Source organism: Thermobia domestica, chromosome 4 (assembly GCF_964235325.1).
Source record: "Thermobia domestica chromosome 4, izTheDome1.hap1.1, whole genome shotgun sequence".
NCBI classification, from domain to species: Eukaryota; Metazoa; Arthropoda; class Insecta; order Zygentoma; family Lepismatidae; genus Thermobia; species Thermobia domestica.
This window is the reverse complement of record NC_137457.1, coordinates 218,320,916-218,335,689: the sequence shown is the minus strand read 5'-3', so window position 1 is coordinate 218,335,689 and position 14,774 is coordinate 218,320,916. Positions and strand designations below refer to the sequence as shown.

The window sequence follows — 14,774 nt, the reverse complement described above, 5'->3', positions numbered from 1 at the left end:
ATGTAACTTCTTGTGCATGAGTGAACCTTATAATTATGGTGCTAAGTAAAAAAGTGTGGCACAGGAAAGGAACAATGTGTAATGTGGATTCTGCCAATCAGTTGAAAGTGAGAGGTTAAAAGACTAATGTGGCGGATGGCGGGTAAAGTGGAATACTTCTTCCCTCATAGTATTCCACATTACCCGTCAGTTATCCCTTTCAGCACCGGGAGCGAATGTTCGACCTTTTCATTGTCTACATGATTTGTTTCATTGTTCTTTAAGTAAATAAACGGAAGCTTTCTTTAGTGATACCCGACTTCCCTCTACCATAATATGCAAACATCGTACAGTAAAGCCATGACTGTCGTTAGAGTTGGGTGGCAAGGGCACCGTGGGGATAGCCCGAAAAAAAAAGATATAAATGAGGTTCAAACATGTAAAAAAAAAAAAAAAAACGTATCTCAGCATAAAAACTATATTTTATTATACAGAAAAAAATATAAAACTTTTAAAGTATGTATAGTACAGCACAGCAAGTCACTCTTCATAATTACCGTTTTTCGTACAACAATCAACTTTTGCTTATCAGAATAGAGTTGCACCTCGAAACGTGCACTATTATTGAAAATATTGATTTTACAATGCAATTTTTATGTTTTAGAGCATATAATTAATATAAGTTATATATGTATTTGGTCTAGGAATTAATTCGTGCGGGTGGACAAGAGATGGCGCAACGAACGGAGCGTCCCACAGTTCCGTGTATCCACACACGTGTTGCAAACCCCTGTCATCGCGTATCGTTCGTAGTATAGGGCAGTGGATTAAAGCGTCAACAACACCAGTTTGTATATATATATATATATATATATATATATATTGTATTGGAGCATTAATTCGCAGCGACTACTTACGAAAAATAATTAAACGCGACTGCAACAGGGTTTTTTTTTTCGCGGCACTCAGGTAATCAGGACTTTACTGTATTAACAGATTTTACTGTTTTACTGTCTTCACATTGCCATTGGAAAGATGGAAGGAAAGCGAGGAGTAGGAAGAAGAACACAACTGATCCATGATTTTAAAAAAAAGAAAAAAAAACTGTACCTACAGAAGATCGTTTTAAATATATGGTAACGAATTCGACTTGTAGGTAACAACATGCGTGAACATTTACGAGAAGTTATTGCGGGTAGTTGGAAAGTGCTGTGTGTAGACTTGCACGAAGGATGACTGTTGTATATATGAGGGTCATATGGCTTCGAAAATTATGGCTTTCTGGCCGGGATTCATTTGTACCTTTTCCAACATTGGTTATAGTTATAGTCAATAAGTAAACAATGCATTACAAAAAAAAAAAAAAATCGTTTGGCACGGGAGACCCGGGTTCGATTCCCAATGAGAGCTTACGGGGATTGGATCCCAAGTTCAGCTGTAGGTTCCGCCCCATGTAACCTCGCTGCTGAATGAAACGGTAAACTCTAATCAACCAACTAACTAACTGAGAAGTTCCCACATGTCACAGAAAAAGGATCAACGCTGTATTAAATCAGAGCAAAAGGAGCACTGTGCTATTTCTGAGCCTTCCTCAAATATTGGATATCGTAGATAGATACGTATATCAGAGGTTCGGGCATGTGGTTCATAAAGTGCGATCCTTGGTAACATGAGAACCCGCCATCTCAAAGAGCAACAGTAGTAGCAACCATAAATTACATAGTTTGGATGAGTATCGCATACTTGGCTCGAGAACATATGTTTCGTCCCTTATATATTATGGAGAGTAAGACGAACAGTCGAAATCTGTACAAACGCAGTCTTGCACTGAAAATAACTATGCCTACAATTTCTTGACACTATCGACTTTTCATATTTCTGTATATTCGTTTCTTCAAGAAGTTCCAAACGAAGAGTTCGGTGGCGTTAAATCAGGAGAGCTTGAGAGCATTTTTTTTTTAAAAGCTACACTCTGACTACATGTTTGCTGTATTCATGCCTGCGTATCTGACCAAACTACAACCACCGAAGGTGAAGGAGTCCACAGTTATCGAAGGTGGAAGGAGACTCGATCCTATATTGCAACGCTGAGTTACGTGTACATAAATTTCAGAACATTTCTTCAGTAACTTCCGTAATTCTGGAGGGAAAAGTTTAGCGCCTCTGACGAGTCACTTCGTATTTGCGTTGGTTTTAGGTTTCAAGTTTTTAATGTAAAATCCGCGTTTTATTATATCTTCCTTTCCGAGGAAAAATAAATACATCAAATATTTGTTTTTCTTTCTTTTTTTCTTTCTTAATATATGGTATGCAAAGTTTGAATATTTCCTTCTGCAAACACTCACAAAACATACGGAAAATAATAGCTCACTCCTTTTGAAAGACTATCAAAAAGCAAATGGAATGTATTTGTAGTAAATCTATGGACTCTCACAAAGCGGCAACTGGCTCGCCGCAGGTCGAGTGTTTTGTTGAACTATTCAGCAAAGCTCATCGTTGCGTTTGAGGGTTTTGTGATGTCAGAGGAAACGTTAGGGTAAGTTCATCCTCGTGGAATTGATGTTTAATTCTTCTGCATCGTCGGATAGTTCTTTTTTCTCTCAACGCGTTGTTTTTGATGAGATAGGACAACGTTTAAGTTAAAAGTTGATCTATTGAACGTATTCATTTATAGAATATTTCCATTAGTGATTTCGTAAAATTGTCTAGTTCTCCATTGTTGATTTGTTGAGACTGTATTTTTCATTGTACTGAATCTGTATGAGACATTAACTTCGCAAACTGTAATGTAAATTGATATGTTTCGCGAAAGTAAAATTTAAATCAAATTATAAAATATTGCTGGAATTTTGTTATCATCACGGTATTGAATATTTTAGTCAGAATACTATAGAACAACTTACGACATTTCGTTCTTTATATTAAGTGTTTTTTTTTTTAATTTTTTTATTATCGTATTAAAAGTGAAGTAATTTAGTCTTTTGAGAAGAATTTCGATTTCAGTTCTTAAACTTTCTGTTGATGTTCAAATAATATGACAAAATTTTTGCGAATTTACTAATCACCGTAAATCAAATTTGAAAGTTAAGTTTTCACATCAGTCAGCTCCAGGTTTATTGTTCAATAATCAAGAACATTTTGTAAACCCATGAGAGATGGGACAACAGTTTGGTAGCAAAAGTGGTTGGTCCTTTGTTGATAGCTCAAGTATGTTGATTGGAGTACGAAAAGAAATCTTAACTCTCTCGTGGCTATATGGTAGGCGTACGCGCATTCAGCACAGTAGTCTAGGGTTCAATTTCCCGTGTGAACTTATTTGGTTCGGATCCCACGTTAACCTGAAAGTCCATGTCTCTTATAACCTCGGTGCTGAAAGAGCCACTAATCTCCAAATCAAATAAACAACCAAAGGAATATTAGCCCGTAGAACGTTTCGCCAACGGTGAAGTAGGAGGTTCACTTCGTAGGTTCTCCGAGTACTCGAACTAGCCGAGTAGTTCGGCTAGTGTTTGGTTTTATTAGTTTTAAAGCTTTTCGCGACTAATTATGCCCAACAAAATTCTTAGAAATTGTACAAATTTTCGAGAGAAGCTTGACAAACAAGTGTAGCACTAACGGGTATTAACAAAAACACTTTCGACCGTCAATGCGAGTAAGCAACGGGCAGTCACTTGTGAACGCGCAGTTTGTGCAACTTGTGGATTTGTAACAAATTGACATAATAGTCGTACTTGAAACTTTCAAGTCTCTTAAGTCGGATAAAAGAAACAGCACACTTGCTTCAAATTTACATAATATCTGGCTCAATAATTACCAACCTGAGAGGCTTAAAATGCGAATAAAAAGAAATTGAGGCTTGGAAGAGTGATATGGAATTCAGTTGTTGATCGAAGTCAGTGCCTTTTATATTAAGCTGATAAGGCTAATAATACTAATGGAAAGTTTAGCTTTAACGAACGGTCACAGTCATATACTGAAATCATATAATGACATTAACTATCAGTTTCAAGGCTTTTAAATAGCTTATTCTGTTACTCAAAATCCCCTGTTATTACACCTGAATGTTATTTGTGAATAAAGTTTAATTAGACTTTCTTTTCATAATACTTGTAAATCTAAACCGGCACTTAACTATTTCTTCTAAGACAAATATAGTAACTCTATAATATTAAACTTTTATCTACAATTGAGTATATTTTTATGGGCACATTTAGCCCTAACATATATTCAACCATGAACTTTCATTTCCCCTTGAATTTGCCTAGGCAAACCAAATCCATACTGCTAACTCTTTCAAGACTACTAATAAAGTTTCATTATTCTCCATTTCTTCTTTGAATTCACTTATTGCAGCTTGAACTTCTTCAATCTGATTCACGTTCTTATGTTCTTCTTTTTCATTATTTACCACTACATCCATATCTCTGTTTCTGTCCTTCAATGTCAATTTACCCTTGTTGTATCCTTGATTTTTTCATCTCTGTTTAATGTCTGTTTCTAGTGTGAACATCCAGTTAGATTCCTCCCTCATCGCTTCTGGTGTGAATCAACTCGCTTCTTGATCAGCATATTCCAGCTGATCTGTGCTTGGACATTCTGTTTGTTGGGGAGCACGGTGGCTCAGTGGTAGGGCGCTTACTTCTGGTGCGTCGGGTCTCTTGTTCGATCACCGGCCAAGTAAGTTTGTGGTGGACAACATCGTGCCCGTGGGTTTTCTTGGGGTACTTCCGTCTCCTTCCACTTTCTTATTCCACCAATTATTCCTTCATTCACTTGCCTTGATCATTGTCCCCCTTATCCTAAAGGGCAAATCGTGGACGTTAAACTAAAATATTTAATTTTGTTTCATTTTTATATTCTGTTTCTTTTTCTAGTGACCATTCCGTATCGTTGTTCCAGAATGGCCATTCCGTGTTGAACGTGTCTTCCCCGTAATTCTCCTACGTAATTAATGTTTCTTAACGTTCCTCCATCTCTAGGTCTTCTGTGTAGAAGAGTTCTTGTCCATCCTCGTTCAACAAAACCTAATTTTCTTTAAACTACACTTTTTTTTTTTTTTTTTTTGTAGATCCCGATCTCCCCTATGAGCTAAAATAACACTTTCTCACCGGACATCCTGTATATACACTATGATTACTTATATATCAAAGGGAAAATGTAATCTTGTAAAGGACAGCACACTCCTAGATAGATGCAAAGTTCTGATCTAAAGAATAATTGAGTTTTCACCGTAATTTCTCTCTTACATATATGTTTTATTGATAGTTACTCTGTGTTTTTCAGGTGCGGAGTGGGATGGTGACTGTGAGCGATGGGAAGAGTAGACCATCTCCTATGCGTCTTCATCTGTCGATGGAGACGTTGAAGCTACAAAAAGAAGAACTTTCTCCCGTGAACCACAACTACAACATCGATCCTCCTGTCGACTCAAGGGTGAGTTATTTCCCATGTTCTCTAACAAACCATAAAAAGATAACATACACGCGAAGAGAGAAGAGTCGTAATTAGGATGTGTGTTAAATCTAGTCCCTATTGATTTAGCTTTATAGCATAATCATTTCCCTTTATAAACATAAAATTTTTGCTGGCGTATAAATTGAACATAGTATCTTCATGCTTGGATGAAAGTTTCAAGATTGAAAATATGATGTATTTGACACAGTATTGGAATAAATTAATTCTATCTCTTGTTATGAATGTGGTTAATTGGTCATTGTGTTTGTTACTTTTTGTTCGCGTTAGTGGTTCTGAAAACTCGATTGTGATTGCTTTAGTTTTATGTGACCATAGTCTTTAAAATGACAGTACATAAGAAAGAAGTTAAACATTAATCTTTGTTTTAACCAATTTCAAAAATTAAATCAATGTAATTTTTAAAAAAATAACGTTTATACTTTAAAAAAGATCGAAAATGTACGTCGTTTGGTACTATACAAAGAAACTTCCTTTAACGGGGATTCGTGACGGGGACAAATAACCACGTTGCTGACGTTCTCATTAAACCGCCAATCATTCATTTATTCATTCATTCATTTAACGGAGATCTCCATAATGCGGACAAGGCAAAAATATGTGTGTTATTATGAGATAGAACATTGCATTTTATGGACACGGACACTCATCCTTTCCTCCAGCGTTTTCAGTAGCTTCTTCATGTAACGGATGGGAATTATTCTCATTTTGTATTTGTTGAGCTCAGAAAACGTTTTAAATTTGAAAATAAATCTGCAGTGTAGTATAGTAGACAGGAAATCCTTTCCCATGAATGTCATTATCATTTAGTACTGTCTACATTTTCAGTATATGATAATAACGCTGTAGTTCTAATTACGTATCTTTTACTTTTAGTACAGTTAGTATGTGAAGGGATTCTATAGATGAGACATGTGAAGAGAAAATTACCACATATGCAATATATTTTGCATTATATGCCTATGCAAACAGGCACGTAGCCAGGATTTCGTGAAGGGGGGGGGGAGTCCGTGACATGAAATACTGTGGTCATCACAAAAGGGGCTCGATCACTCTAAACTATTTTACTGGAACATATATTGGTTCGTTTAGCCAGGATTTCGTAACGAAGGGGGAGTGACATGAAATTCTGAAACAATTTTCCTTTCGTTATGACCTCAATTATTATAAAAAGTACACACTGAATACTGTCTTGTAAACTATCTTCTAATATAAATAAAATAAATTGTTTGTGTATTTGTCTGTCTGTGTGTGGCCTGGGGACCAGACGAGTGGGCCGAGAGTTACCAAATTTTGTTCAGGGGTACCTTGGTCTAGGCTCCAGACCAGAGTTAAACGTTTTTGTCGAAATTCGAACCAGGGGAGTCTCAGGGGGGCGTTTACCGGGACATGTAAAAGTAGTAGAAAATAACCTATATTTATTTATTTATTTAACAATCACCAGATACAGCTCAGAGGCCATTTTACATTGGATATCCAACAACATTAACAATGAAAGGATTTGGAAAGGTATCGGCCAGGGAATGTTTAGTAGGTGCCATCCCGGCATTTGCCTGGTAGGACTGAGGGAAACCCTGGAAAACCTGTCAAGATGGTAGGCAGCGGGATTCGAAGCCACGACCTCCCGAATGCGAAGCCAACCACTTGAGCTATTAGTGTCGAATTCATATTTTCTCGGTCGCTGAAATCAATGGTGATACTCCCACAGGCGTTGAATCCAAATACAGCCCCTGTACGAAGCATGTGTATATTCAACTAGTTTTACAGGGGGGCGCGGTGGCTCAGTGGTAGAGCGTTCACCTCTGGTGCTTGGGGTCCCGGGTTCGATCCCAGCCCCCGCCAAGTGAACTTTGTGGTGGACAAACACCGTGCTCCTGGGTTTTCTCGGGGTTCTCCCGTTTCCTCCCACTTTCTTCATTCCACCATTTTACTCATCTCTCATAATCACCGTCTCCTTTAGCCTAACCGGCATAACCGTGGGACGTAAACCTTAAAGATTTCATTTCATTTTTCAACTAGTTTTACAATATATGCGCTCCTTTCTCTGTTGAATCAAATGCTAACGTAACTTTCTTTCAACATAATTTTTTGTTTTTATTATTCCGTCAACTACTGTCGGTTCCAAATGACAAGTTAAAAGAGCAACAGAAAATTGTCCTTGAAATAACATGTTTGATATTGCAAGGATGCAATGACGAAAAGTTATGATTAAAAATGTCCACGCTGTTACACAACGGCACTTATGCTTTCGAAAACTTGAAATCTCCCTGACTAGTAGCAGAAATTCTGAGAATTCCATAACTTTTCTTGAAATTTCAAATTCCCTGACTCTTCCAGAATACCTCGCTTACCTCGCCACCATATTGCAAGTAATACAAATCTCCTCATAAGAAAGAGTAACCAAAAGTTTTCTGTAGTTTTCTTTTTAATTTTTAACGCTGATCTTTTTTTTTTTTTTTTTGTCATTTCATTTTGTTTTATCCTTCTTTAATTTTTTCATTTCTGGTCTCGAAGCCCCCCCCCCCCCTTGGCTACGTGCCTGATGCAAACAATCCGCAGGGATATTTTTGTTTCTGTACAAAGCAGGATTTTCTTTTCGTTTGGGAACTCTGAATAGTATTTCGATATTACCCTATATTTACGTATTGATAATGGATTTACTGTTTCTGCATATAATTACCGTATGTGCTGTAAGTAATCTAAAGTTTCTAATCTCATTGTAATGGACACCTCTCATTTGTGGGCAAATAGTTATGTCCCATCAGTATCCGTTGTTCATAGTTTTACTGCAGTAATCTATTTTCCTAGTTTGGTAGTTTGTTGGAAATGGGAATGTATTCTCAGTTAATGTCAACTTCATATGTTTGGTCAAAGCAGAAGCGTACTTAGAAAGAGAGTCAGAAGGAAGATATTAAAGCACAGCCTTTCCTCTCATATTGCCCGTTTCTTATTCCTGCCGAATAGAGTGCGTCGGAACAAAGTGGAAAACAAGTCAGTGTGAAAAAGAGAGAAGGAAATGCGCACTGTGGCAGAAGCTGAGTACAGGTGGAATATTAGAAGAGAAAGTTGTGTGTGGGTAGATGCTTTTGACTGTTGAATTCTCATCAGAGGATGCATTCTTTCTCAGTCTCTCTCTCTCTCTCTCTCTCTCTCTCTCTCTCTCTCTCTCTCTCTCTCTTTTTCTTTCTTTCTCTCTCTCTCTCTCTCTCTCTCTCTCTCTGTCTCTGAAAAGATGTGAAAATTGAACGTGATAGTAATTGCATAATGCATGGCTCTGCAGTAGCGTCTTCTGACCTCTTTAATCTTTAAGGGCCTACGTGGATGAAACGAAACCTCATTACACACATTATCACAGGGAATTTTTCAGTGCCCTTTTAGGTCCTTCCATTCGTATATTTTTATTTCTAACTACATTAATGTTAGTGCATTTTTCTATTATGCTGTTCAGAATAAAGAGTTTTGGATTACTGTATTGTTGAAACAAGTTAATGATCTTATATCATTTGATTGACTGATATTTGTGTCCCTTCATTCCAAGATCTCTTGTAAAATTTATTCGACATGTATGAAACCTGGATTATATGAGGCGTATAGTTTCTAAATCCGCCATCTCCTTCATAAACGGTTTCGAGATAAACAGGAAAAACTGATAACTCAGAGATTATGTGAGATAAAATTTTCTTTTTATAAATACTTTATTGCTTTCTGGACATTCATTATAACTACCAAATGACAAAAATCACTCTCATCCCATTTCTCGGTTATTGCAGAAATCAGTTTGGAGATGGCGGATTTTGAAAACAACTTTTGGAGATGGAGGACTTTGAAACAAACGTACTTAAGTTTTTTCGGGTTTATTTGCTTCCAAGTCATTACTATTATAATTTCTGATAACTATTTCAGAACAGAACAGTAGATGGAGATAAACTGAATCTAAACAACGATATTAACTTATTGGGTGACATTATAATGTGCACAATCAAGGAAAAAAATTAAATCTAATCATAGTACGTTAGCTACATTTACGGGTCAAGTTCCGAAGTTCCCAGCCCGTTTAGAAATATCGTCTCCTAACATAACATAAGCTAACTTAACCTCACCTCGCTAACCTAATCTAACCCATTGGGACCTAACCTAACCTAACATAGCCTGACATCATAGGATGGGAACTTCGGAATAAATTCCACCTTTACCAACAAGAAAAAGATTGAAAGTGATCTTTACACTGTTTTCAGATATAGTTCTCATCAGAATCATGTTCGAAACACTGGCATTCAGCCTAATCCTCATCTACACTTCCTTCTGTTGACGCAGTCAGTCTCTTTTCAGGATCAACATAAATGGCTAAGTTTGAATTAGCACGCCAATTCTCTTCGAAGTGTTTCGTTAGGAGTTGAACAACATCTTGCAACTTTTTTTCATTAACGTCGGTCTTCATTTCATAGCATAGAATAGAATAGAATCGAGATGATGGGGTTTACAAACACACTGCTGAGTGGAGATGGTGGCTTTTGAAGAATACCCTGAACTTTAAAGCAGTAATTGAGGGTGGAGGCGACATTTCAAACAACTCTTTTCGCCATCATGTAGGGCATGGAAAGAAATACCAGTAAATCTAGTTACCTCATTTTTCTTGAAAATTGGAGATGGCGGATTTAGAAACTATACGCCTCATATCTTTCTCCTACTTTCGGAAGTGCAGGGTGATTTTTTTTTCAACTCACGAATTTCATTTGGGTCTAGAATTTCTAACTTAAGTCCGATTTTCATGCGGTTTGTGGCAAATGATCAAGGAGGGATGGGAGATTTATGGAATTATATTTACTGGTTTAAATTCATCCGGAGTGATATCGACCACGCCTCAAGATAAACAGTAAATATTCGCCAATGTACCTTACAATTGGAATGGGGTGCGGTGCGGTGTGGAGATTTAAAATTTTTCTTCGTTAGATGGCAAGCTCGCTAGGTTCAATAAGAAACAGATAACTGGTCCATTGTATTGGGAATTGTGCTGTACATTTTTGTGCCACTGTGTCAGTATGACCAGTGCACAATGAGAATAGTGTAGTCTTTGGAGCATCATGAGTTTATGTTATGAGTTTATGTCATAAGTTTTTGGAGAACGGACTCTGTTTTTGCTACGCAAAGGGCATTTAGAAACAAATTTATCTCATTCTGCCCCAGACAAGAACATAATATGGTTGCTAGTGAATAAATTGGAAGAAACAGGATCGCTTCTGAGTGAGACAGAAGCATCGGACTTCGCAGGGAGGTGTTGTGAAAGATGTCAATTATCGACTCTTTAGATCGCCCAAGACATCTTTCCGTCGTTTGTCGCAAGAAACTGGCTATAGCTATTCAGCATGTGATTTCTGGGTGTTACCACTAACACTTAATTTGTATTCTCTTTAACACTTAATTTGTATTCTGCAATTTCGCTTCAGAACTCCAAAACCCCATTCCAATTGTAAGGTACACTGGCGAATATTTGCTGTTTTTCTTGAAGCATGGTCGATATTATTCCGGATGAATTTAAACCAGTAAATATTGTTCCATAAATCTCAAATCTTTCCTTGATCATTTGCCACAAACCGCATGAAAATCGGACTTGTTAGAAATTGTAGACCCAAATGAAGTCCGTAAGTCTTTTTAAAATCATCCTGTATATTTATTGCTTGGGATTGAGATCTCTCAAGAATAAGGAGGTAAATTAATTCCAACCTGCGAGTTTATGCATTTACATAATGTATAGCAAAACAATTTCCCAGAATAAACTATATAACAATTATTCGATTATGACAGACCGTAGTGTACATTTTTTGTTTAGGACATCTCAATCATGTATATCAAATCAGGTAAGTAGACCAACAATATTACATAAATATAATTGTGCGTACGATTCTTCAATAAAGATGACAGGACAGTCACGTAGGATAAAGGAACATAAATATTTAACCACCGCTGCTATTTATTATTAATTATTTAAAATTATCAGATACAGATTAAGCCTTCCATGTAAACACGATTGAGTTATTGTATAAGAAGCAAAGAAAATTGCAAAGATACGAATTAAATAACATACGTTTATAATTCACTTCGTATATACATTAAGATTCATATTACATCTCATTCCTAACTAACTCTATGGCTTACGAAACTCGAATGTTCAGTGTTCTATTTACATTTTTGACGTTACTAGATACGAAATTTGCATGCATATGTACTCTACAGATAACATTAAATTCTCATTTTTTATTTGATATACATTTCACAGACATCTTGATATGCCAATAATAATTATATTTATAGAAATATAATGCTTTACCATTATTAATCAGACATGTTCGTGAACTCAAATTAAACATATATGATAATAAACATTAAGACACTTAAACAGGATTATAAATTAGAATAACATTAGGATAACTAGAAAAGATTACAAATGGGAAAGCATAACATTTTTGTAATGCTAGGGTATTACAAAAATGAAGGGATGAATTTCATTCATGCTCCCATCCTGATTATTATTATTATTATATTAAAAAAAGTTGACAACTTCCGTAAAAAAATTACTCGATTTGATGAAGTAGCTATAATTGTATATACAGTGGACTATCGTGTTTGGAACCCCTCGGTTTGCGAAAAATTTTGTTTACGAACGCACACACACCTGGACCAACAATTCTACGCGCATAATAGTGCTTGTACGCACTTGCCGTAAATACTATCTGCCAGAATTTTGTGCTCAAAAACAACTTTTGTTCTTTTTATACATTTCCTTTTGTTTCTTATCGTTTGTACTGTTTTGTTTGATTTAGTGTTGTGTTACGTATTTGTCTTTTAAAAAAATAATATTTTTTTTACTCTATATTCTTCAACACAGAATGTCTACATTCAAAATTGTTATGAAGTAAACTGCAGTATAAAAAAATACTGTATATTTATTATTATATTTTCAAATTACTAATAATTGTTAAAAATTGATATTCTGGATATCTATTGGGCAGCAACACGTGCATAAATTTTCTTATGCGCAGCTGTGTTTTTTGTGAATTTCGTTAGCTTATAGTATTGCGTGACAGGGGGCAATCGCCCCCCCCCCGCCAAGAAGAGGAAATTTTCTTATTTTGTATATAAATAAAACACATCCCAGAGTTTGGAGCTCTTAAAAGTAGCTCTAAGTAGCAGTATTACAACCCACCGCTTCCCCCAGAAGTCCGCCTTGGATGCGCCCCTGGTGTGTGGTAAAATCAATGTGTCAATAGAAATTTACGGAATTCGTAAATTTTTTGTATTTATCTACTTTTTCTTACTTTTCTCTTTATTTTTGGTTTATTTTAATGATAATTTGTGATAACTTCAATGGTTTTGTCAGCTTAAATTATTTAAATGTTCATGCTTCATGCCTCCATCTATTTTCTTCATTTTGAAAATCCAAAGGACGTTGAAAATTAACGAAGTTGTTATACTTTAAATGAAAGTGTTTTTTTTTTTTTTTCTCACGTTCACGTTTACGTTCACTACATCCGAACCTTTCAAACGGCCTTTTTCAAATGACTGCCTGCTCTGTAGGTGCAACAAAGGTAGGAATGTTTTAACGAAATTTGATACTTCAAACATTTTGTAATACGACCCAAGACCTAAAAATTCGCAATTCGAAACTTTGCTTTTGGGGATTTCAGCCCAATGTGCGATAACGGTTTGTGATAGCATCACGGTGGAACAGCTAAATAGTTTGAAACAAACTTTGGAACTTAGTATTTGTCATAAGCCAAGTTTTTATGTTACTCTGATTAAAAGACATATCCGAAGAGAGGATGAGGAGTTCTGTAAAAATATAGTATCATAATTTATGTAGAAGTACAGTATCTCACAAACCCATCAAGGTAGGAAGATTAAAGTCGTTGTATAAATTCCTCACTAAAAATAGAAGCGTTTAACTGTTTTCCAAACTTTTCGTTTTAAGCGGGCAAGAAGGGAATTTTCTATAATTTCTTTCCGCGCATTGAATTCGATGTTGTCTCTTGTTAGTGATCACATGACTGCAAAACGTTTGAGCGCTTTGATAATACTTTTGGAACATAGTACCTACCTCAATTTGGGATTTTTTATCATGCCACTTCGATTGAAAGGCTGTTCTAAAGGAAGAAGAGTTCAAAATTTCTGCGAAAAATATAGTATTTAATGGGTTTCCGCATTACAGTTTCATTAAAATGTGTATGTTAAAGGGGATTCACATATTTTCCGTAAACCTTATTTATCGTCCGCGTGCAAAGCACGGATATTTTAGCTAGTATCTTCATAAACAGAAAACCATGATCATTTGATATATTCATAATCATTTTGAATACTCTGTACTTTCAACCATGCTTTGGGTTTTTTAAAAAGGGACAAAAAAAAACTATTCTGGAAAAGAAGAATACTTCCGTATCTTAGGACTCTTTAATCTTAATAATAATAATAATAATAATAATAATAATAATAATAATAATAATAATAATAATAATAATAATAATAATAATAATTATTATTATTATTATTATTATTATTATTATTATTATTATTATTATTATTATTATATAATTATAGTATACCCTAACCGGGTTACATGCGTAGGATCGAAACTGCGTAGCATCGAAACTGCGTACGATCGAAACTGCGTACGACCGAAACTGCGTACGATCGAAACTGCGTACGATCGAAACTGCGTACGATCGAAACTAAAACCGGCGTAGGATCGAAAACAGATAAGGTCTTATGATCGAACAATAAAAAAACAATTATTTTATAATCACAGAATATTAAGTAATAGTATATTTTTTGAAGTTATATAGGGAAAAATCGGAGTAGGATCAAAACTGTATACGACCGAAACTGCGTAGCGTCGAAACTGCGTAGGATCGAAACTGCGTACGGTCGAAACTGCGTAGCGTCGAAACTGCGTAGGATCGAAACTGCGTACGGTCGAAACTGCGTAGGATCGAAACTGCGTACGATCGAAACTGCGTACGGTCGAAACTGCGTACGATCGAAAGTGCATAGATACGAAACTGAGAAATAAAATAGTGACAAATATAATTAAATAATCATACAGGGGTGTACCCAGGAAGTTTTTCTTGGGGGACTATGACTTATTCAGGAGGACCAAAAAAGCTAAGTCTTGTCTCAGCAGGGAGAAAGGAGAATCCTCCCCCCAAAAGCCACTACTTCTGATCAAGTTGGCAAATTCCTTGTTCAGAAGATTGCCGTTAAGTTCAATTGACTTAGCTTAACATTTTCTTAGTTACCTAGTTGCTGTGAATTGTCACTTCTTTTATAGACTT

General features: G+C 35.9%; 1 protein-coding gene across 4 annotated transcripts in view; it reads left to right on the top strand.

The window, feature by feature from the left end:
* Syn2 (Syntrophin-like 2) overlaps window positions 1-14,774 on the top strand; it is a 1,212,019-nt gene that overhangs the window by 508,276 nt on the left and 688,969 nt on the right. For all 4 annotated transcript variants that reach the window (XM_081755484.1, XM_081755486.1, XM_081755485.1 and 1 more), the window contains one exon: window positions 5,263-5,412. In XM_081755484.1, the coding sequence (XP_081611610.1) occupies window positions 5,263-5,412 (150 nt within the window). The remainder of the gene's footprint in view (window positions 1-5,262; window positions 5,413-14,774) is intronic.